General features: G+C 46.0%; 3 protein-coding genes and 1 long non-coding RNA gene across 5 annotated transcripts; 2 read left to right on the top strand and 2 right to left on the bottom strand.

Moving 5' to 3' along the window:
* The first annotated feature begins 2,757 nt into the window (after window positions 1-2,757).
* On the top strand, window positions 2,758-5,089 carry LOC116963999. Its single transcript, XR_004408499.1, has 3 exons — window positions 2,758-2,944; window positions 4,569-4,666; window positions 4,902-5,089. It is a non-coding gene; the product is annotated as an uncharacterized LOC116963999 (long non-coding RNA).
* A 442-nt stretch (window positions 5,090-5,531) lies between these two features.
* Window positions 5,532-7,533, bottom strand: LOC104356935 (proline-rich protein 9). The gene is made up of 2 exons (XM_009962276.3): window positions 7,456-7,533; window positions 5,532-6,458 (listed from the first exon to the last, which is right to left on the bottom strand). Exons 1-2 carry the CDS (start codon window positions 7,507-7,509, stop codon window positions 5,931-5,933), a joined length of 582 nt encoding a protein of 193 aa, XP_009960578.2. The 5' UTR covers window positions 7,510-7,533; the 3' UTR covers window positions 5,532-5,930.
* Window positions 7,534-12,507: 4,974 nt separating this feature from the next.
* LOC116964003 (keratin-associated protein 16-1-like) lies at window positions 12,508-17,028 on the bottom strand. Its single transcript, XM_042784903.1, has 4 exons — window positions 16,968-17,028; window positions 15,925-16,049; window positions 15,077-15,369; window positions 12,508-15,002 (listed from the first exon to the last, which is right to left on the bottom strand). The coding sequence occupies exons 1-4, from the start codon at window positions 17,026-17,028 to the stop codon at window positions 12,905-12,907; spliced, it is 2,577 nt and encodes an 858-aa protein (XP_042640837.1). The 3' UTR covers window positions 12,508-12,904.
* A 1,471-nt stretch (window positions 17,029-18,499) lies between these two features.
* Window positions 18,500-20,765, top strand: LOC116964004. 2 transcript variants are annotated; one of them, XM_033002166.2, is made up of 3 exons: window positions 18,502-18,714; window positions 18,922-19,065; window positions 19,599-20,765. In XM_033002166.2, exon 3 carries the CDS (start codon window positions 19,620-19,622, stop codon window positions 20,616-20,618), a length of 999 nt encoding a protein of 332 aa, XP_032858057.2. In that variant the 5' UTR covers window positions 18,502-18,714; window positions 18,922-19,065; window positions 19,599-19,619; the 3' UTR covers window positions 20,619-20,765. The 2 variants fall into 2 exon arrangements, with proteins under 2 accessions (XP_042641585.1, XP_032858057.2); XM_042785651.1 differs by lacking the exon at window positions 18,922-19,065 and having other exon boundaries at window positions 18,500-18,714.
* The last annotated feature ends 74 nt before the right edge of the window (window positions 20,766-20,839 follow it).

Genomic DNA, 20,839 nt, shown 5'->3' with positions numbered 1-20,839 from the left:
GGTGCTCACAGGGGACCCTGGGTCTGCTGTTCTTCTCCAGGTGCTCAGGTTAGAGAACCTGCAAGAGTCCCTTCACAGAGTCAGTCAGGGTTGGCCAATAGCCCTGAAACTTTAATTGCACTGAAACACCTCTCAGCAAGACACGCAGTCCCAGAGCGTGGCACATGGCATCAGCTCACACTGAGATGTCCCCACGGTCAATCTGCCCAACTTAAACACCTTCACAGCCACTCTGTGACCTCCAGCAGACATATGGCGTGGGCACGTCTACGAGGCAGGGTGCAAGCACAAGCAAACAAGTTTTTCCCACACTTCAGATGAGCCAAGAGCGATGTAATCACACTAGTTTGGCCCTGTACCTGTTAGATGGGTGTTAGATACATCCAACCTCATCATCTGATCACAGAATCACACTGAGACACACAGCTTCTGGTTTGCAGAGCAAGCTTATGTCTGTCTGCCAAACACCAGTATTGTATCACTCAACAGTTTCTGTATTTATAATTTTCCTCCTCTGCTGTACAGCTGACTGGAAATAAATTCGCCAAGACAGTAGGTCCTGCTGAGAAACCAAAACATTCTGAGTCCTCTTTCTGATTCTTTTAAAATTGAAACTATTCATTCTGAGCAAGCAGCATTTAAAACTTCCAAAGACTATTTTCCTCTCAGCAGTTACAGTATAGTTAAGACTCTAAACCCACAATTAATTGTTCTGATAGAGCCATAAGAATACACTTCAGAATATTATATCTTGCAGAAAACTGATTTTGTCCAGTGTGCTGCAGTTCAGGATTAAAACAATTTGCAAGTTTGTCCCAAGATGGGAAGCACATTGAGCCTGAGTCACCTTTGACACCCAGGCAGCAGCTCTGCCCCACAGGACCCCAAGCCTTTCTAGATATTATGATAATTTTGTGTTCTGTTTGCTCTAGACATTTCGTATTTCTGGTTTATTTGGTCATCATATTAATAGCTCGAGAAACCTACAGCTATCTGAAAATAAAAAGATGGACAAATAATTCCTTGGGAAACCTGGAAGGCAAATATGCAAGGTCCCTGTGTATGTGTGCCTTATATAAGTGAAGGTTTAAAGGTAATTCTTTGTCTAATAAAAGAAAGCAAAAGAGAACGAATGGCACTAGTAAAGTGAAAAAAAAAAAAATCAGGAAGCAAGTAATGAGGTTACTTATAATTTTATTGTAGCATGCCCCAAATTAAAGATCAGAAGAAAATGGCACCGCAATTTTTTATTTTTTTTATAGCAGAGAAGGAATAAATCCAAGTTAATGAATTGCATCTCTTTGTAAAGTAGTTTCTGCTTGCAAACAAAGGAGGCACGCTGTGAATTTCTAGCTATTCCGGCAGAGCCAGAAAACAGAAGGAGAGCTTGGAAATAAGCGTGTGCATCTTCCATGGCACTTTGTGGCAGCTGCTGTTAGTGCTACTTCTGCTTTGGACATTGCTGCTGCTGCTGCTGCTGCGGGATGCTCTTCACTGGACACTTGGTTTGTCCTTTTTGGGACTGGCATTGCTCCACAGACTTTGGAGGACACTTTTCCTGGCATTTTGAAGGTATTTGCTGCTGCTGTTTCTGCTGGTGGGAAGACATCTTTGCTAAGCCTGAAAGAAAACCAAGGTGCCATTTCAGTTATTTTAAGCCCCACACACTTCTCCTTTCTGGATACTACAGTCTCAGTCAGTTCTTCAGCTTTGACAAACCAACAGCGAAGAGCCTTTAAAAGTTAATCCCACTAGCAAAAGCACAAAATAAAACACCCTTGGAAATCCCTAAGGATCCTGCTGTTCAGATCAAATTTGTGTTGGTGACTCCAGCTTGCTGTAGCTGCCCCCATACTGCTCTTCTGGGCTCCCATCACAGTTAGCCTCTATGGAGATCAGCCACTGCTGAGGCCTCAGGGTGTAACTGTATATAATCATACATGAATGTAAGAGGCAGGCACTATCCTAACAAAGTTGTGATCCAAACAGCTAAATGGCGGCAGAGGAATGGGACAAGAAACCCTGAGAGGGGTTTTCCTTCTTTCCATCTGTTTGCTATTTTCTTAACGCTTCAACTTTGACAAGCTAAAAAGCAATGTAAGTTTTAATGAAAGTGTGGTTAATTCAAGGAGAACCTCAGAGCAATATTTAAAACTAGTCAAAGAGGAGCAGAAAGCTAAGGACATTTGAGTATTGCAAATGGATTTGAAAGAGAAAAATCATTTGATAAAAATCCCTTCGGGCAACAGCCACGTCTCTGCTTAGTTCATTGAGAGCCTCAGAGCAGGAGCCAGGTCTCCGGCAGCTAGATGTAGGTGAACTATCCTCCTGCTCAGCGATGATATGATTTTATGCAAAGAAGTGAAACTCAGAGCCCTGGAGATCCAGGAGATTGCAGTGATCAGCCCATGGCTGTTCAACAGATGCAAACCAAGCTGCTGGTAGATGCCATCCTTTGGTAGTTGATACTCAATACCTGATGGTTATCCACAAGGTTCCTTATCAGTTGAGAAAAAATTGTGAGGGTTGACAAGGGTTTGATGGCCCAAAGAGTCAGGAAGCCACTATCTGAAGCCTCAAAAAGTCTCAAAACAACATAACATAGCTTTCACTTGTATGGGGATTAAATTGTCAGGGAGAGGAGCTGAAAATGTTACTAGAGAAACAAAATAAAGAAAAATCACCTTGTCTCCCAAGAAGAGGGCAGCAGAACCCCCCACCTATATAGCTAAATGTGCATGGAAGGACTCACCTGGTGTCTCCTGCTGTTGGAGAAAAGGAAGAAGAAGCCACTCAGATTAATGAGCCTCCCAATGGAAGGCTTTTATACGCTTTCAGAAGTCAGCCCCGGGAACTGATGACAACAGATTAACTTGATGACCAGAATCTTTCACAACCAGAACCTGCTCCACTGACACCTCCGTACACCTGGACTTCAGTCAAGGTCTGTGAGAGATGCGTCCTCTTTCAGGTGCGGGGGATTTGTTGTTTTTCATGCAAGGCACACCCAATCTGGTAATAACTGGCTAATTTATTAATAATTCATCTTGTCCCGACCCTGGGCAAAGATCCCACAACCAAACTCAGATTGGAGAGATGGCTCAGATCCCCTCTGGGTTTAGCAGAAAATGTTTGCATAAAGTTTAGGTGTTTCCTGAGAGTTTTGTCTGGGATCACCAGGACAGATCTCCAGCTGGCATAAATCTGAGTGGGGTGGGGGAGGTCTGTGTGCTACACCCCAGCTCCTGGGAAGGGCAGCAGGTCTGTGTTTGGCAGTCTGTGGTTTTGGGGTTTGCTTCTGTCCTTCTCTCTTTTCCTTCCCCAAAAGGGGAATGAAACATTTTATATTGCCATGAAATTAGAAAGCTTTCCCCTTATTTTGTCTTGCGCTTTACAAGTAGATTTTTACTGAAGCAACTAAAACTTCTTCTTTATAAACACTGGGTTTGGCTTGCTGAAATTGTGGCAGAATTTCTTGGGGGGGGGGGGGGGGATGGATCTGTGTTTCAGAAAAATGTTGATCCCCTTGAATTTTTTCCAAGGAAGGAACAGAGAAAATGATTCATCTGAAACGTTGTCTTTAATAGAAAAGGTAGTTCAAGCCTCCCTTGAGTGTTCCCCAATGCTATGCCCTGTGGGGTCATATTCAGCCCGATGAATTACAGCCCAGTCTCCATTAGACATGTGATACATGGAGAGATGAATGCGCTAAAGGAAACATCATCTTCCCATATCTTAAGATCCCTCACTCATTCCTGATTTACAAGGGGTCTTAATGACCCTGAGGTTGACATGGACCAGATGTCACTAATTTGTTGTAAATGTACAGGGGAATCCTAGCAATGCTCAGAACTAACCACAGGTGCATAGGAGAGCAGTGCGTCAGGGCTTTTTCCTACAGGTGCAGGAAGCGTGATGAGCACAAACCAACAGGTCTCTTTGCCACTTCCTCTGGGGTTTTCAGAGCTACATGCTCCCATCTATGATTACTGTGTCTGGTGCAACGCTTGCAGCAGAGAGGGAGAGAAGAAAAAATTTTAAATGACTAACACAGCTGATAGAGCTGGATGAAGAGGTTTGGAAATCAGTCACAGGTGACTAACCTATGGGATGGATCTCATTAGTAGCTGCATATGACTTCCTGACTAAGACTTTTCCCATGCCTAAAAGTGGGTGCTGATGTTACACATGTGGCAGCAGCAAGTTGTTGTTAACAAGGCAGAGTTCGTTGCTGAATCCCTGAAGATTTACGATCAACAGTAGGAATTAGAGGTGCACGTTCCTAATCTTCCCCCTCCATTTTTGTGCTGTTGAATATCTGGTCCACCTACCCCTGCTTTGTCTATCTGAACTGAAAGGTGTGTTTAGGTGTAGAATTTGTTTGCCTTCCTGAGACGTGTTTTGCCTATCATTATTCCTGTTTGATGGTGTCACCTTTTGGTGTTGACAGAAATAACACAAAAAGGAATCTGCTGTTAAACTCTCTACACCTGCTCACAAGGTTTCATTAAAAGCTGATTTGGTAATAGTGTTTACGCACACCTAAATATAACTCTTTTCTTTTCTAGATTAGATATTCTCCACCCTTGCCATAATGATACGGTATGTGGATAGCAATTCTCTACATCCCAGACATGGAAATTGGGTGGCCATCACGGAGACAGAGGTAAGTCAGTCACATGCACGGTATGGGAGACAATGGGAGTATTATCTCTGAAACTCAGCATTTAAGTGGGTATAACGTCCCTCCAGACAATGGCCCTCCTTCAGTGTCAAAATTATGACTTCAAATAAAGAATATGCGTTTATAATTGAATCAAAATATTCTTGTACCTGCTAGACATTAATGAACCCGAAATGCGAACTATCCTATCAGTCAGGGATGTGTCTTCTCATTGCAGATGGGGAACGGGTAGATAACAAGAGTGAGACCTGCCCAAAGCCACACAAAATATCTGCAGCAAACCTGGGAAGAAAACTGCAATCTTGCAGGGCTCAGACCTGTTCCTGAACCACAAAAAGATTCATCTCCTCAAGCCAAATCCCCTACTTTCTATATTTAGTCCATGAGGATCGTGGGAAGAATGAATCAAAAATACCATTTTCATCTCCATCAGAATGCTTTTAAGAAATAATTAAAATCCCAGCAAGAACATTTCAAGTAATTCTCTCTTGGATTTGGGGCTTTCTTCCACTTAAATTTACCATTTAATAGTTTCTAAGATTTGCCTTCAAAATTCTGTCATTAATAAAGTTGAAAATTATATTTCTATAATTATTTTCTAGTACAATAAAAATCTTTTTTTTTGTCTGATCTGTCAGAAAAATATTAACCAGATGATGTTTTGCTTATTGTCTTAGAAGACATTGCTGCACATTATACTGCATAATCTCTCTGTTTACAGCAATACATTGCAGGCGGAAGTCTAGCACAATCATAACAGCTTTTTTAAAATTCAAACTAGGGGAGGATATCCTTGTGTCCAAAGACATGGAAATGGGGAGAGGAAAGAAAGACAGAAGACACACTATGCCAACAATGGTCAGTTTTTATTGCTGCACATAGACATTAAAAGACAAGATGAGAATTAAAGAATAGAAGGCAGACATCTTCCAACATCAACTGCTCACAGCACAACCATTGCTAAATAACTTCCCAAGATGCCCAGCAGTATAATATTGGCCAACGGCAGTTACCAGGAAAAAGGTGCTGAAATAGCAGTAGCAGAAGTATCATAGGAAGCAAAGATACAGGCTGGAAACATTCAGAGAAATATTTTCCAAGACAAAGAGAGCATGGAGTGCCCAGCTCGGGAGAGGTCTCAGTACGTCGCAGATGGGTCTGTAACCTGTTTTTCATTCCGCAGATGCGCGAGAGCCTGTGGATATCGCAACGCAGGGCTGCATGCAGGGCTCATGCGTTAAGGCGATCAGCACGGGCGGGAGCAGGTGGTGCTGCACGGCTCCAAGCACACCGTCTCGCACGAATCAATGCACTTGGTGGCACACACCTCCACGCAGGGGGCTGGGCAGGGCTCCACGCACTGGGTTGAGCACTGAGTGGCACATGGCTGTACGCAGACATCGATGCACTTAGTGGGGCAGGGCTCCACGCACTGGGTGCTGCAGGGCTCCACGCACTGGGTGCTGCAGGATGTGGTGCACTGGGTGGCACAAGGCTCCACGCACTGGGTGGTGCAGGATGTGGTGCACTGGGTGGCACAAGGCTCCACGCACTGCGTGGTGCAGGATGTGGTGCACTGGGTGGCACAAGGTGTTGGGCAGACCTCCACGCACGGTGTGGGGCACGGCTTCACGCAAATGTTGCTACAGGGCTCCACGCACACCGTCTTGCAGGGCTCCACGCACTGGTTGCATTTCTGCACACAAATGGGAGGGGGCAGGCAGGGCTGTTTGCGCTGCTCGTAGTAAGACATCTTTCTGAGATGCTGGTAAAGCTAAAGACAAAGATAAAAAGAGAGATACAAAATCAGGACGCTCATCCTTTCTTCTTGAGTCGCAATTTGTAACTTGAGCTGTTGAAACATAAATTTCAGATAGCTGTTGGACTGAGAAAAGGACTGTTAGAAAAAATTGCATGTGTGAATGATTTCTGGATTCAGACATATGCAATTAAAACTGCCTGATTATTATTTTGTTCCTTGGGAACCTGCAAGCATCACTGTTAAGAAGACTAGAGCCATAAGCCCTGAATTTTATAGAGATGCCCACAGTTAAACTTTGTAGAAGCCACAACATGAAAATAGTTCATTTCCTTATTTTCAGCACACGTTCCAGGGCCAACCTTTTGCTTATCATTTCTTCAGTTCCTCACACAGACCTCATGTTCCCCTGTGTGTAGGCACTGAACTCCTAATGCCTGAGGACAAAGTCCAAAGACCACAAATTCAGACGCTATCCCAAATCCTCCAGCTGTGTATCATGGTACATCATCGCAGCTGTATCAAAATTAATGTGCTCATCCTTTCATAAGAGAAGGGTTGGCCCAGAGGTTGCAGCTCCTGTTTCCAATTCATCTTGACTTCTCCCAGATGTCCCCTGCAGGTTTGCCCTCAGATATCCTGCAGCTTCCCTCTTCCAGAGAATGCATCTTCCCACCCATCTCTTTTGAAGTCCCAAGACTTACTCTGCAGCATCTACTAATTTATTTAATTTCCAGACTTAATGAGGTATGAAAAAATTAATGAAGATAGAATACAAAGGACAATAAGAGACAGTCACAGTTTCTGAAGAGGTGACAAGACATTTGCAAGCTACTTAAGGAAGAGTAAACTCTAAATAAGTTGAACATCCTCTCCCCCATTCCAGGACAAATCCTGGAACAGAAACACCAGAAGCAAAGCTCTCCTGTGAGCCGTAATATATTCTCTTGACCAGAACAACCAGGTAGCACAGCCATTGCATCGTTCCCTAATATATCCAAGAAAAACTTACCAGTTCACCAATGCAGGTGAGTGAGGGAGAAGGCAAATGAACTGGTGTGAGCATCAAAATGCAAACCTTTTTATATGGCTTGCATGGCGTCATCTCCGGAAACAAGGGAGCCCAGGGGTATGGACACCTGACCACTAACTACCTGAGCAGGCTCCACCTATACATACTTTACATATTTGTTTACATCCTAATTTTTGATGGAAAACCTCTTCCAGGAAAGACATGTGATCCTGAGCAAATTCTGTTTCCACCTAATACCCAAGTCATATGGTTCCCACAAGAATGACACAGTAATTGAAAAAAATCATGTACTGGATTAATTGCTTTTCAAAAAAGATTTAATATGCTTTGATATTTTCAGCTCCTCATTTCCATAAATGTCTGAATGATACCTTAGGTTTTTTTCAATGCAGTAAGAACGGATAGCTATTATTAGGGAAGTTAGACAACTGATCTGTTTTACTATGAGAAATACCATGTCCTGATTCTCATGGTAAGAAACAGCTAATCCTACAGTGGACTATCAGCACTTCAACAAACTGTTGAGGTAGTTGTTCCTCTAATACCTTTTTAACCATTAAATACACCCAACTCGTTCCTCTCCACCATCTATTAACAACATTCAAGCTTGACAATGCCAACGGGGACACAACTCTATTTACCTTGAGGACCTTTTCAAGCCATTCAGGGAAAAGTAAAGGGACATTCATTTTAAAGGTATTTTTCACTGCCAGAGCACCGTAAAGGGTTTTAGTTTAAGTGGGATTTAGGCCCAGGACGCCATATTAGCATATTGAAGACTTTTGCTGATTGTGATATCCCACTCAGCTCTGCAGAAGAGAAAATCTTTGTTTCTCTGAGATATTTCAATCACGATGGTGGCATGTGATCATCAGACTACATTTAGGTAACCAAATTCCCCAATGAGATCACTTGCACAAATGCTAAATGGGCAAAAATCCCCAACCAACCTGTGCAGCATGAGCAGTGCATCCTGTTTACACTGAAAACCAGGAGTCCCACTGAAGAATTGCAGGCATCGGCACTGGTTCCTTTCTAGTGTTTATGTGGGGAAACTGGAATTCCTGTCCTAAGCCCATGTGAGCTGTTGGATTTGCACTGCTCTTGACACCTTCCCAGCAGCACTTCATGGTTTGTTCAGTCTTTCCACTTCTCTTCCTTTGCTGGACAGACTCGGTGCATCACGTGCAGTTTCTCCCCCCAAGATTCATACCGATGCACCAGCAGCATTTATAGATGATAGGAAGAAATAGACTTGTAGAGTGTGGTTTGCTTGTCTTAGACATCTGCTTCAGGGTGAGGAGAAACACCCATGTCTGCACCAAATAGACCCTGCAGATTGTAAAACGAACAGTTTTACAATTATATCAGATTTAAGTGTCTAATATTTTGATAGACTAATCTCTCCCTATCTTGTCCTCCCAGAGCTAACTCTGCTGGGTAATGCTGAGCAAGCAATTTTCCTCCAGTACTTCTAGGTCCCCTCAAAGCAGCAACCTCCAACACTTATCTTGCTGACGAGTTTCTCAGAGTCCAGTCTGTACAGTTCTTCATGCTTTCCTAGGGCTCCAGGCTCACCTCTAAAACCAATGCTGAGGACCGGTCCTACGTCTCCATTTCTATAGTGGGTTATTGTACACCCTATTGTTATATTTGATTAGCAAGAAATTGTAATGACTTCTAAGAGAAACAGACATTTTAGGAGATATAAATTGATCTGCATTTGTAATATGTGGGAAGGTCAGAGGTTTGGATTATTATTCTTAATTGACACTTATTTGTGGATCTCTATTATATTTATGAGCAATTTGGTCATTTGACTAGTCATATTAACTCCAGTGAGTCAGGACCCCACAGCAACATCCTTTTGTGGCCATCCTTCTTTGGCAAAAGAGCTGAAAAGAAGTGGTTTTCCAAATCTGACACTTCTGGGATCTGTTTAATTAAATGGCACATGTTAAGGTCTCTTGCAGAACCAGAGTCTGGTGCGATGGGTAGCACTCTGATGAAAGGAGCATGACAGAGCCCAAATCTGAACCAGAAATGGTTCCTGGAGCCCAGGAGGAGACAGACTCCCCTACCCAGAGGTTTGCATGGTGCTGCAGAAGAGGAGCCTCCTGAGCACTGTATTCTGGTACTCAGGAGAATGTTTCTGAAAAACTCAGTAGAAAAGAACGTGGTCAACAATTTTGGCTCCAAAGAATCTGCGACTTCATAGTTCACCACCAAGAGCTACCAAAGATGGAGGCACATCAAGATTGGAACCATTTTCCTACAAGCTATAACACACCTGCAGACGTGAAACACCACATGGTCACGGAGACGTGATTGTTCACATAAATACAAAACATCAGGATGTGCAGATGTCATGACTTTTGATGGAAACTTCTCAAACTGAAATTTTTCCCTCTGTAACTGTTTGGATATGCACCATTTTGGGCTGTTCAGCTGGATTTCTGCTAGGAAAAAAAAAACAATTTCATAAACTGCTGAACACTTTGCTTTAAAAATACGATACGTCGGGATTTCTTTGCATTCCTTGGCTGACCTAAAAGCCTCCTAAATAAGCTTCCTTCCTCTGTGGCATCCAGCACTGTTCAGCATCAGGGATTTCATTTTTTTTATGCGCAGCATCCCATATAGTACACTACCCACATTTTTGGTGAGCAAAGCATTTTCATCGAAATCAAGAATTCTCCCTATATTCTCACCGTAGCAAGGCCTTCCCAGCCCACTCTCCTTCACTTTGTTGTAATTAAATTTTAAAGTCTGGGGCTTCATTACACCCAACTTTCCCTTCCTGTCATTCCCTACCACAACTACCGGGGGAAGGTGCGAGGGTGTGATCCAGCACGGAGGGCAGCTTCCAGGCGGGGCTGGTCTCCAGGCTTCTGGTCCATCAACTCAGCTTTGGAAATCCTCGCATAGCTGAGATGCCAGGAGGCTGAGTGTAGAATGCAATTAGCCTCACATGAAAACAAGTGGCTCGGTCTAGTCTGTGCCCTAGGGACTATTTGATCAAGTAATTAGATCATTACTTCTGGGGCTGAGAGGAACCCAAATACGGCACTGTCCGCCTCTTTTCCTGTTTACTCAGGAAGGTGAGTGCTCTGTGAAGAATGATAAGTGAGCATCTGAATGCAATTAAGCCTGAAAAAGGGGAACTAGCTGTGGTTATGAAAAAATACCTCATCTGGTTTATCTTTTGCCTTCTGACTATTGCAGATATTTAATTTGATTTTCCCGATATTTTAGAATGGGAATCCAGCTCTCCTTAGGATTTTTTACATTGCTGAATAAAACTGTGTGCTGATGTCTGAGGAATACATTTTAGGAATCAGAGTACATTGCCTGACAGAGCAAGAACAGTGGGCTTACTACATTTGCTTATGCTGAACAGCAATTTTCTCCCTAACTGCAATAACAGTTCCATAGATATAGTATAAACATCCAGGTGTTCTGGGAGGAAGGATCTCTGTTTCTCTTCCTACAGCACAATCTTGTGACGTTCACCTGGAAATGAAGTGTCTGTTCTCCGCTAATGGTCTCAGCCTCTTAAAATCTGAGTTTCTATGTTCATGTGAAGGATTAAATATAATGCAAGCATCATGCCATCAGAAGGATGTTACAGAGAAATAGTTTAAGAGAAAATCTTATCTAAATGTCATTTTTAACACCTACAGTTTCTTATTTCCCAGAAGATTGTTCCATTTGATTTGGGAACAGATGCAAAGGAAATTGGTGCTTGCACAGAACCTTTTAATGAGTTTTAAAGGACTTTTGGGGTCAAATCAGAACTCCACAAGGAGGTGATTAGGAAGCCTCAATTGGTTTGGTATTTCTATTGTGCAGAATTTGTGCTTAGGTAATGCCTAGAGCATTTGCTGAAGTCCAGACACCCGCTGTGGCGAGTGCTGCACAACCAGTGGCAAGAGCCAGGGTCTGCCACAACCTGTTGGGAGAGGAGGACGGAAGCAGAAGAGCTGGGAGGGAAACGATTTGTGCGAGGTTGGGTCTCCTCAACCCGCGTGCAATGCCATGTCCATCGGGTATGATTTATCATGTCGCACTATTGGTCAGATTCCTCTACTAGAAAAAGTGAGACAGTGATAATTGCAGGTTAGTCACTCGCCACGTGCCTTGGGGCATCTTTAAAGAAGGAGCCAGTGGGTGCTGGCAGACAGAGCTGTGCCCGCGTCTGCTGGGCTGGCTTCCCCCACAGTCTGTCTCCCCATCTCTTCTCCCTTCAGCACTTGTTGCTAAACCCAATCCCATTCTGCATCACCCGCTGCTCTGGAAACCTGCAGAGCACTATGGCCTGTGTAGCAGGGTGACTTTGAGTCCCTGAGGATGTTGCTTACTCCTAGGTGAGCAATTTGCAAACAAATTTGCTGCTGAGGAGGAAGCACTGGGATCTTGTCAGCAGATATTCATGGAAGGTCACCAAAACTGTCCAAAACACCTTGTTAATACTAATAACATTTCTGCAGAATCCAGTGGTGAGAGAATCCGTGTTGATTTCCCTAACTGATGAGGCTTGCCCAATTGCCACCAGAGACAAGGAAATAGAAGTCAATCGCAAAAGGCTGAGATAAGACCTCTCACACACGGGTGACAAAGTCATGAGGCACAGTCTCCCAGACCTGCTCATCTTCCCCTCGTTAGTGGCTTATTTACCCATTGCTCATAATGGAACATTTCATTTCTGCCTGCGAGATGCAGACACAGCTGGCCCTGAGCTCCTCCAGCTTCAGAGGAGCACTTCAACAAATGAGTGGGTTTTCAAAGTCTTTTCAAAACCATGGGAGAGCGGTCCTTCCTTACGATGTACAGCATCCTCTCCCAGCAATGATCTGGGGTATCCCAGATGAGTCCCAGGTCTCCTGCTACTGCCTTAGACCTTCACATGCATTCTAGCAGGAGCTGCCACTCTACAGAGATCAGTTTTTTAGGTAGAAATTAAAAGGAGAAAGCGAGTCTGGGGGAATACAAAAGTGAAGGAAACACTTGCAGACAGCTGATGCCAAGATCTTTTTTTTTTTTTTTATTGCTTCATACAAGAAATGGAGAAGATGGCAAGAAAGAACAAACAGGGAAATTCCTCCATCTACATCAGTGCAAAGAAGAATTACAGAATCTCTCTCCCAGGCAATATTCCTGGGGGCACAAAATCAATTAGTTACATGTTACAAGAAAAGGCATTGTTCTCGAGATAAATATAGCAGAAATTATGCAGAACATATGGGAAACCATTTGACGATTTAGTCTTCCTAGGACAGGAAGGGCACTAGGAAAGCAAAGATGTGAGGAAGACGTTGGCAAGTTCAGGGATCTGCAAACCATTTTCATTCCTTAGCCTTAGAAGAGTCCACAGGGCAATGGCAATGCAGAGTGGGGTCCCACCACAGGACCTGCCACGTGCACCCCCTCAAGGAGCCTTGCATTTGCGGTAGCAGACATCTGCACATCTGATGGAGTAGCGCTGGCCACATGGGCACACGCCTGTGCACAGCGGGGTGGCTTGTGTAATGCAGGTGGTGGGACAGGAATCCACGCACCTCGTAACAACCTGAACACCCCCACAGCAAGGATCCGTGCACGTGGTGGTGCACTTGGTCACTTCTTGGCAGCAGGGATCCACACATCTGGTGGTGCATTTGGTCACTTCTTGGCAGCAAGGATCCACACATCTGGTGGTGCATTTGGTCACTTCTTGGCAGCAAGGATCCACACATCTGGTGGTGCATTTGGTCACTTCTTGGCAGCAAGGATCCACACATGTGGTGGTGCATTTGGTCACTTCCTTACAGCAGGGATCCACGCACGTGGTGGTGCATTTGGTCACTTCTTGGCAGCAGGGATCCACACATCTGGTGGTGCACTTGGTCACTTCTTGGCAACAGGGATCCACACACGAGGTGGTGCATTTGGTCACTTGTTGGCAGCAGGGATCCACGCACGTGGTGGTGCACTTGGTCACTTCTTGGCAACAGGGATCCACGCACGTGGTGGTGCACTTGGTCACTTCTTGGCAACAGGGATCCACGCACGTGGTGGTGCACTTGGTCACTTCTTGGCAACAGGGATCCACACACGAGGCGGTGCACTTGGTCACTTGTTGGCAACAGGGATCCACGCACGTGGTGGTGCACTTGGTCACTTCTTGGCAACAGGGATCCACACACGAGGCGGTGCACTTGGTCACTTCTTGGCAACAGGGATCCACACACGTGGTGGTGCATTTGGTCACTTCTTGGCAGCATGGATCCACACACTTGGTGCTGCACTTGGTCACTTCTTGGCAGCACGGATCCACACACTTGGTGGTGCACTTGGTCAGTTCTTGGCAGCAAGGATCCACACACGAGGTGGTGCACTTGGTCACTTGCTCACAGCATGGCTCCACGCACTTGGTGGTGCATCTGGTCACATGTCCGCAGCACGGATCTACACACCTGGTAGCACACTTTATCACTCCTCCACAGAACACACACCTGGAGGAGCACTTGGTCACCTCTCTACAGCATGGATCTACACACCTCGTGGTGCACTTGGTCATTCTGCCACAGCACGGATCCACACATTTAGTGGTGCATCTGGTGACACCTGCACAACACGGATCTATGCACCTCGTGGTGCATCTGGTCACTTCCCCACAGCAGGGATCAACACATGTGGTGATGTACTTTGTCACCTCACTACAGCATGGATCTACACACCTCGTGGTGCACTTGGTCACTCTGCCACAGCACGGATCCACACACTTAGTGATGCATCTGGTGACATCTCCACAGCATGGATCTGTGCATCTCGTGGTACATTTGGTCACTTCCTCACAGCAGGGATCCACACATTTTGTGGTGCACTTGGTCACTCTGTCACAGCACGGATCCACACATTTAGTGGTGCATCTGGTGACACCCCCACAGCATGGATCTATGCACTTCGTGGTGCATCTGGTCACTTCCTCACAACACGGATCAACGCATGTTGTGGTGCATTTGGTCACTTTGCTGCAGCATGGTTCCACGCATGTGGTAGCACATCTAGTCACAGGTCCACAGCACGGATCCACACATGTGGTGGTGCACTTGGTCACTTCCTTACAGCAGGGTTCTACACACGTGGTGGTGCACTTGGACACCTTGCTACAGCACGGTTCTACACATCTGGTGCACTTGGTCACTTCCTTGCAGCAGGGATCCACACATGTGGTGGTGCACTTGGTCACTTCTTGGCAGCAGGGATCCACGCATGTGGTGGTGCACTTGGTCACTTCTTGGCAGCAGGGATCCACACGCTTGGTGGTGCATTTGGTCACTTCTTGGCAACAAGGATCCACGCACTTGGTGCTGCACTTGGTCACTTCTTGGCAACACGGATCTACACACTTGGTGGTGCATTTGGTCACTTCTTGGCAACAGGGATCCACACACTTGGTGCTGCATTTGGTCGCTTCTTGGCAGCACGGATCCACGCCCTTAGTGCTGCACTTGGTCACTTCCTCACAGCACGGATCTTCGCATCTGCTGGTGCATTCAGGTCACTTTGCAACAGCACGGGTCTGCACGTGGGGTGCTGCACTTGGTCACCTCCTCACAGCACTGGAGGGACACATGTGTAGGCTCCAAGGCAGCAGGGATCGAAGCACCTGGCAGCCTGTGTCACACCAAGATTACCCAGGTTCACGTAAGTGGTGGTGCCCCGACGAATCCCAGTGTAGCAGCAGGGATCCACACGTGGAGGCGGGCACTGGATGTTACAGACAGCACCACAGGGATCCACACAGTCTTTCACGGGAAAACTCTTCACCAAGATGGTGGGAGGTGGAAGGCAAAGCTGTCTCAGCTGGTAACCACTTTTGGCACTGCATCTTTGAGGGAGGGGTAATGTCTGAAAGCAGGAAAGGAATATACTTTGTGGAAAACAGAGACATTCAGATTTCACAAGGCTATTTTATACACTGAGGTAAACTAAACTTTTTCCAGTGGAATACTGAAAAATATACTGGGAAAACAGCCTGAAATCCATAGCAGGGCACTAACTCCATGTGAAAGCATTTTAGACAGGTTTGTAGCTACTGGCTGCATGCACATTTCAAACAACTTCTTCTCATAAATAGGAAAGAAAAATGGTGTTATCTGGAGTCAGCTAGAATATTTGCAGGGTCAGAAGTCATGACAGCCCTCACCTATCCACAGCTCCCCTTGAATTTGGATAAATTCTTTGACATTATTTCTCTAATTCCACCCAAAAAGAGACTAGTAGGCTTCTGATAGTTCCCTGTCCACATGCAGGTCCTCAGCTAGAGGACATGAGTGGAAGCTTCCTGACAGAAACCTTCCACAAGGAAAGGATCTGACGCTTACAGGGCAGCTGCTTTCCCACCTCTACCCCAGGAGTCCTGATAGATCTTCTCATCCAGACTTCCTTCCAGGCATTGCTTACCCTTGCAGCCTGCAAGTCTCCACTTCTTATCTTCCCTCCCACTTTTTTCCTTTGAAGTCCTAGCCTTGCCTTTTGATCTCTCTCAAACCCAATAATTTCCTGGTTAAAACATGGTAGCAATCTCACTGTGGAAAGGGAGAGGTTAGTCCACTCTCAGCTACTCTGAGATGTATCTTGATGGAGAAAACACAGCAATTGCAAAACATACAGCAAATAAAGCCTGGTAGAAGATGGAATGAATATTTATCCTTAACTCAGCTGCTTGGTAAGTACCACACAAAAATCTCGCTGAGCAGAAGTACTCACAAGTCTTCTAACTTGTTTCTGTAGATAATATTTAAAAATTAAATAACCCCAGTCACTACAGTACTTCCCAGTAGGCCAAGAGAGACTTACCCAATTCACCACCAGCAACTAGCAAATGAAACCAAAATGGTTTGAGAAACACTACAATATGAATCCTTTTATATGATTTCAGTGTCCGTGTCTCCGGAAGTGAGACACCTCAGGGGTATGGAAATAAAATTTTTAATAATCCAGACCTGCTCCACCTCCAATCCTTAAATTACTTGCTTACATTATAATTTTTAATGAAACCCAGCCATTGAGGTGGTACATGCGACACTATGACCGCCTGCTGCCTGCAAGCTTGAATTCTTGATCCACATATTTTCTATGCGGGATGGGGAACAAAGAACTGATGATACAGCCTGGAAACAATCCCCCTCGGGATTAAACTTTGTTTTTATAAAAGTTAGTTTGATACATTTTCTTGCACCTTCCCCCGAGACAGCCATACAGACCAGGATTACAGATGGAGTAGGACTCTCTTAGCAGCTTTGTTCTGCTCTACAGTTCAAGTTTGCTTGCTCCTCCTAGCACACGATATCCCTCCTGCTGAGAATTTTATTTCCAATTATCTGGTCAGAATTTCTCTTGTTACAAGTTGCAGTCATGGCCTCTCACCCTGTCTCTGGGCACCTCTGAGAAGAGCCTCTCCATTAACACCTTTTAGATAGCCGAAAGGGCCCCCAGGATCTCACCTAAGTCTTGTCTTTTCCTTTCCAGTGTGATCAGGTCCTTCAGCCTCTCCCCATCCATCATCTCCGCAAGGCCGCTGGACCATTTTGGTGGTCTCCACTGGACTCATTGCAGTTTGTTGGAGACTGTCTTGCCCAGTGGGTTCCAAATGGGACACAGTGTCCAGATGTGGTCTCGTATGTGCCAGACGGAGGGGAGCACACTCCCTCCCGTAACTGCTGGTGTACGCTGGAGAGCACAGCCCAGTGCATGGGAGCACCCAAGTTTTCTGGGCAGCTTCATAACATCTCTGCTCTTCAACCAAGGGCAATATGCCAGCCTAACCAAAATCTGTTATGATTTTGGCAGTTAGGCAGCCAGGGAAGGCTTCACACTGTGTTAAGGTCTTCAGCGTCACATCGGCTCCTTGAAGGACTTCTCCTGCAGTGGCCCATCTCTATGCAGTGAGGCTCCAGGGTGATGAACCCTCTGTGTTCGGTGCTCTGACCACAGCGTCGGTGGTAGTGGCCCTTTTCAGTTTGCTGTGCACATTTCTATCATATAGCAGGCTAAACCAAGACTGAAAGACACCGTTCACAAAAGATGTGCATGACTGCCGCAGCACGGGGTCGCAGCTTTCTGCCTGCTACAATTGCGGTCAAGTAAAGATGTTCTTGTCTGAAAATCCCTCATTATAAGAGAGAAGGGAGAACCAACGAGTGCATTGTCTGTGAGAGATCAAAGACTCTGAAACTTCCTTCTCTGCTCACTCCAAACCAGCCTTAAGTCACTTGGTGACACAAGCACCAAACCAGTATTATTTGCATGCAGAGATGAGGGCATATATCATCTGGAGAAGAAGGTGTGTTCCTGTGTCTGCATGTTATTCTCCCTTCAAGTGTACGTGTCCATGCTGCTGAGGACGGTGGTGTCCAGTGTAGTGGCTTTTGGTTATTTAAATCAAAATAAATAAATGTGGGATATGTGACTACTTGGGTTGCTAGTTTGCTGCTGACCACAGCGATTTGAATTAACCCTTAGTATAATTCAGTTGACTTTGGTAAACCAGTGGGCTGAAGGGAAAGGGTGGTGGTCACTCCTTCTATCTCCCACCTGCTCTTCAGGGGTGTACCTGCATGAGGATAAAGGCGACATCATGGCGATGGAGCAGTGTTATGTTATTTGAGTCAGACCTTTAGGAGAAAATGCAAAACATCATGAGACTAGTGATGATGTAAGAGTTTCCAGAAGCACATCAGGAGACTATCACCAGCAGCACCACGTCTGAACAGGACAGTGGCAGTGACAGAAAGAGGTCAGATGTGGCTAAAAATAAAAGAATCCCCTAGAGCCCACATCCCATCCTGTCTCTAATGGCCCATGTGATGTGTTGGGCTGGAGGATGTTTTACCGTCACAGAAAAACTGACCCATGACTGGCCAACTATTTGAGAGCAAGCTGAGAGTCCATTCATTTCCCAAATTCTTCTCTGGCGTCAGCCCCGCTGAAAGGACACGTGAATTCAAAAGCCATCTTTGCTCACTTGAGGTTATGCTGCAGCCACGGAAATAGCCAGGTTTCCATTAAAATAATTAGTCAAATAATCCATCACAGGGCAGAGGCGGAGCAGGTCCAGGATAGCAAAGGGTAGCTCATCTGTGTGCCTGGGGCACCTCATCTCCAGAGGCCAGGCTCTTGAATATACATGGCATATCCCAGGTTAAAGTTGCCGAGTCTGCTCGCCGTCTTTATTTGCTGATACTGAGCTGGGTAAGTATCTTTGGGATTGTACAGGTCTGGTGTTAATTTTCTACTATATGCTGAAATAGATTACTGCTACCATCTGCATAAGGGAAATTTATTGGCTCTCACACCTCCTTGGTGATAAGGGTTTGAAAGAGTAATAATCTTCTTCCTTCACACTTACTTTGCTGTAAATCCCATGGATGCTCTGCAAAATGCTTCCTGTTATCTCAGCACTGGATTTAGAGGGACAGAAACACCATCTTGCTCACTGGGCACCTACACAGCAGGCAGGAGCCGAAACTGCTGTGCATGTAGTTATCAGTCTAAGCGGTGAAGCGACTGCAGCATCGCGTACAGCAGAAGCCAAGGTCCCAGGTAAGATTGTCTAGCCTCGGTAAACCTGAACAACTACATCTTTCTTTTACCTGTTTAGCCTGTTGCTGCTTTTAGCCATGGTAAAGGTAGGACAGAGACAGCTGCACTTCTTGCAGCTTCTGCAAGATGGGCATTCTCCAGCAAGGGAGTTTCAGGACAAGGAGAAAATGTCTGGAAAAGAGAGGGGATTAACTCGGAGTTTATAAACCTGCTGAAAATGTTAACCTAGTCCACTGCTATCTGCACAAGAAAATGCTTCTAGGGTGAAATCGTTTGGCTGAAAACACATTTTGAATAAGAAAAGCTGAGCTTGGAAGTTTATGCAGCAAAACAGAATGACCAAACTTCTTTTCGTAAGGAGTGGTTGTAGAATTTCTTAAAACAAAACAAAACAGCAAATTTTCTCTCTTCCATATTTCACGGCCAAATCGTGGCACAAACAGCAACCATCTTGCTGAAGAATTCACCAGCCAAGAAAATGAAACGTCTGATGGTTTGGGTTAATAGACACCAAACTACTCTTTTTCCTTCAGGCTTGCCTGCAGCGCGGAAAGATGTCTTCCCAGTGCAAGCTGCCCGTCCTGCCCGCTTCTGCCTGCACGGGGGAGGCTGCGCACACCGACACTTCCCCGTCGCATTGTGCCGTGATGGACCTGGCTGCCGACCCCGTGCAGGACCCGCATCCCTGTCCTGAGCAGACTTTCCAGGCGGACCCTTGCCTGCGTCAGGGTGCAGCCACCTGCCTGGATACTTGCCCTCAGGTTGGACCCTCCTGCCCAGCTCCTGCTGTCCCCGTGCCCGCCTGGGACTCCTGTGCATCTCCGTGTGTGGGCGCCTACGTGTGCCCAGCAGTGAACCCCTGTGACCCCCCTCAAAGCAAGGGAGGGACCAACTTCCCACTTGAGCCCACAGCCTCGCCAGTGGAGCCCTGCACCCCTGAGTCCGTTGGGACATGCGTGGAAACCTTCCCTGTGCAGTATCCAACCTCAGCAATGGATCCCTGCACCCTTGAGACGGTTGGAACCTGTGTGAAGACCTTCCCCTTCCAGCACACCATCCCAACAGTGGAGCTCTGTCCCACTGACACAACCGGGCCGTGCGTGGAGACCTTCCCCTTCCAGCAAGCAATCTCGCCGGTGGAACCTTGCATCCCCGAGACAGTTGGGACCTGCATGGAAAACATCCCCTTGCAGCACCCAGCCTCAACCGTGGAGCCCTGCACCCTCGAGGTTCTCGAAACCTGCACGAAGGAGCCCTGCGGTGCTCAGGGTGCGATCGCTGGTGATCCCTGCCCCGATCAGTGCTCGGTGACATGCCTGGATCCCTGCACATCCCAAAGCGTAATTTGTACGGAGCCATGTGTGTCCCAGAGCACCGCAGAACCCCCAGGGACATGCACAGCAGGATCCACAGACACCAGCTCTACCAAGGGCACCGCCAAGGGTGCCAGCACCCGCTCCGCGCGAGCACCTTTCCGCCTGAATACCCGCACCGCCGCCATCGTGGAGAGGTGCCTTTCCAGGTGTCAAAATTGGCTGCGAGGCAAGAAATAAGAGTGGCCTCAGTGGGCACATGGTAAAGAAGAGGTTTCCCTGCATAAATCAGACCTCCTCCGGTGAGTCTCTTGGTTTCTTATGTGTAACAACGAGAGAGAAATTTCCTTCATGTTAAATAAAAAATACTTTTCAATCATCTGTTAATTACGGCTCTTATTTTTATTGCCTAATGTTAACTGCAATAATAATGGCAAAAGTGCAATGCAAGTATTAATTGC

The sequence above is a fragment of the Tyto alba genome, unplaced genomic scaffold (genome assembly GCF_018691265.1).
Source record: "Tyto alba isolate M040663 unplaced genomic scaffold, T.alba_DEE_v4.0 Super-Scaffold_8, whole genome shotgun sequence".
In the NCBI taxonomy this organism is placed as follows: domain Eukaryota; kingdom Metazoa; phylum Chordata; class Aves; order Strigiformes; family Tytonidae; genus Tyto; species Tyto alba.
This window is presented reverse-complemented; position numbering and strand designations above follow the sequence as displayed.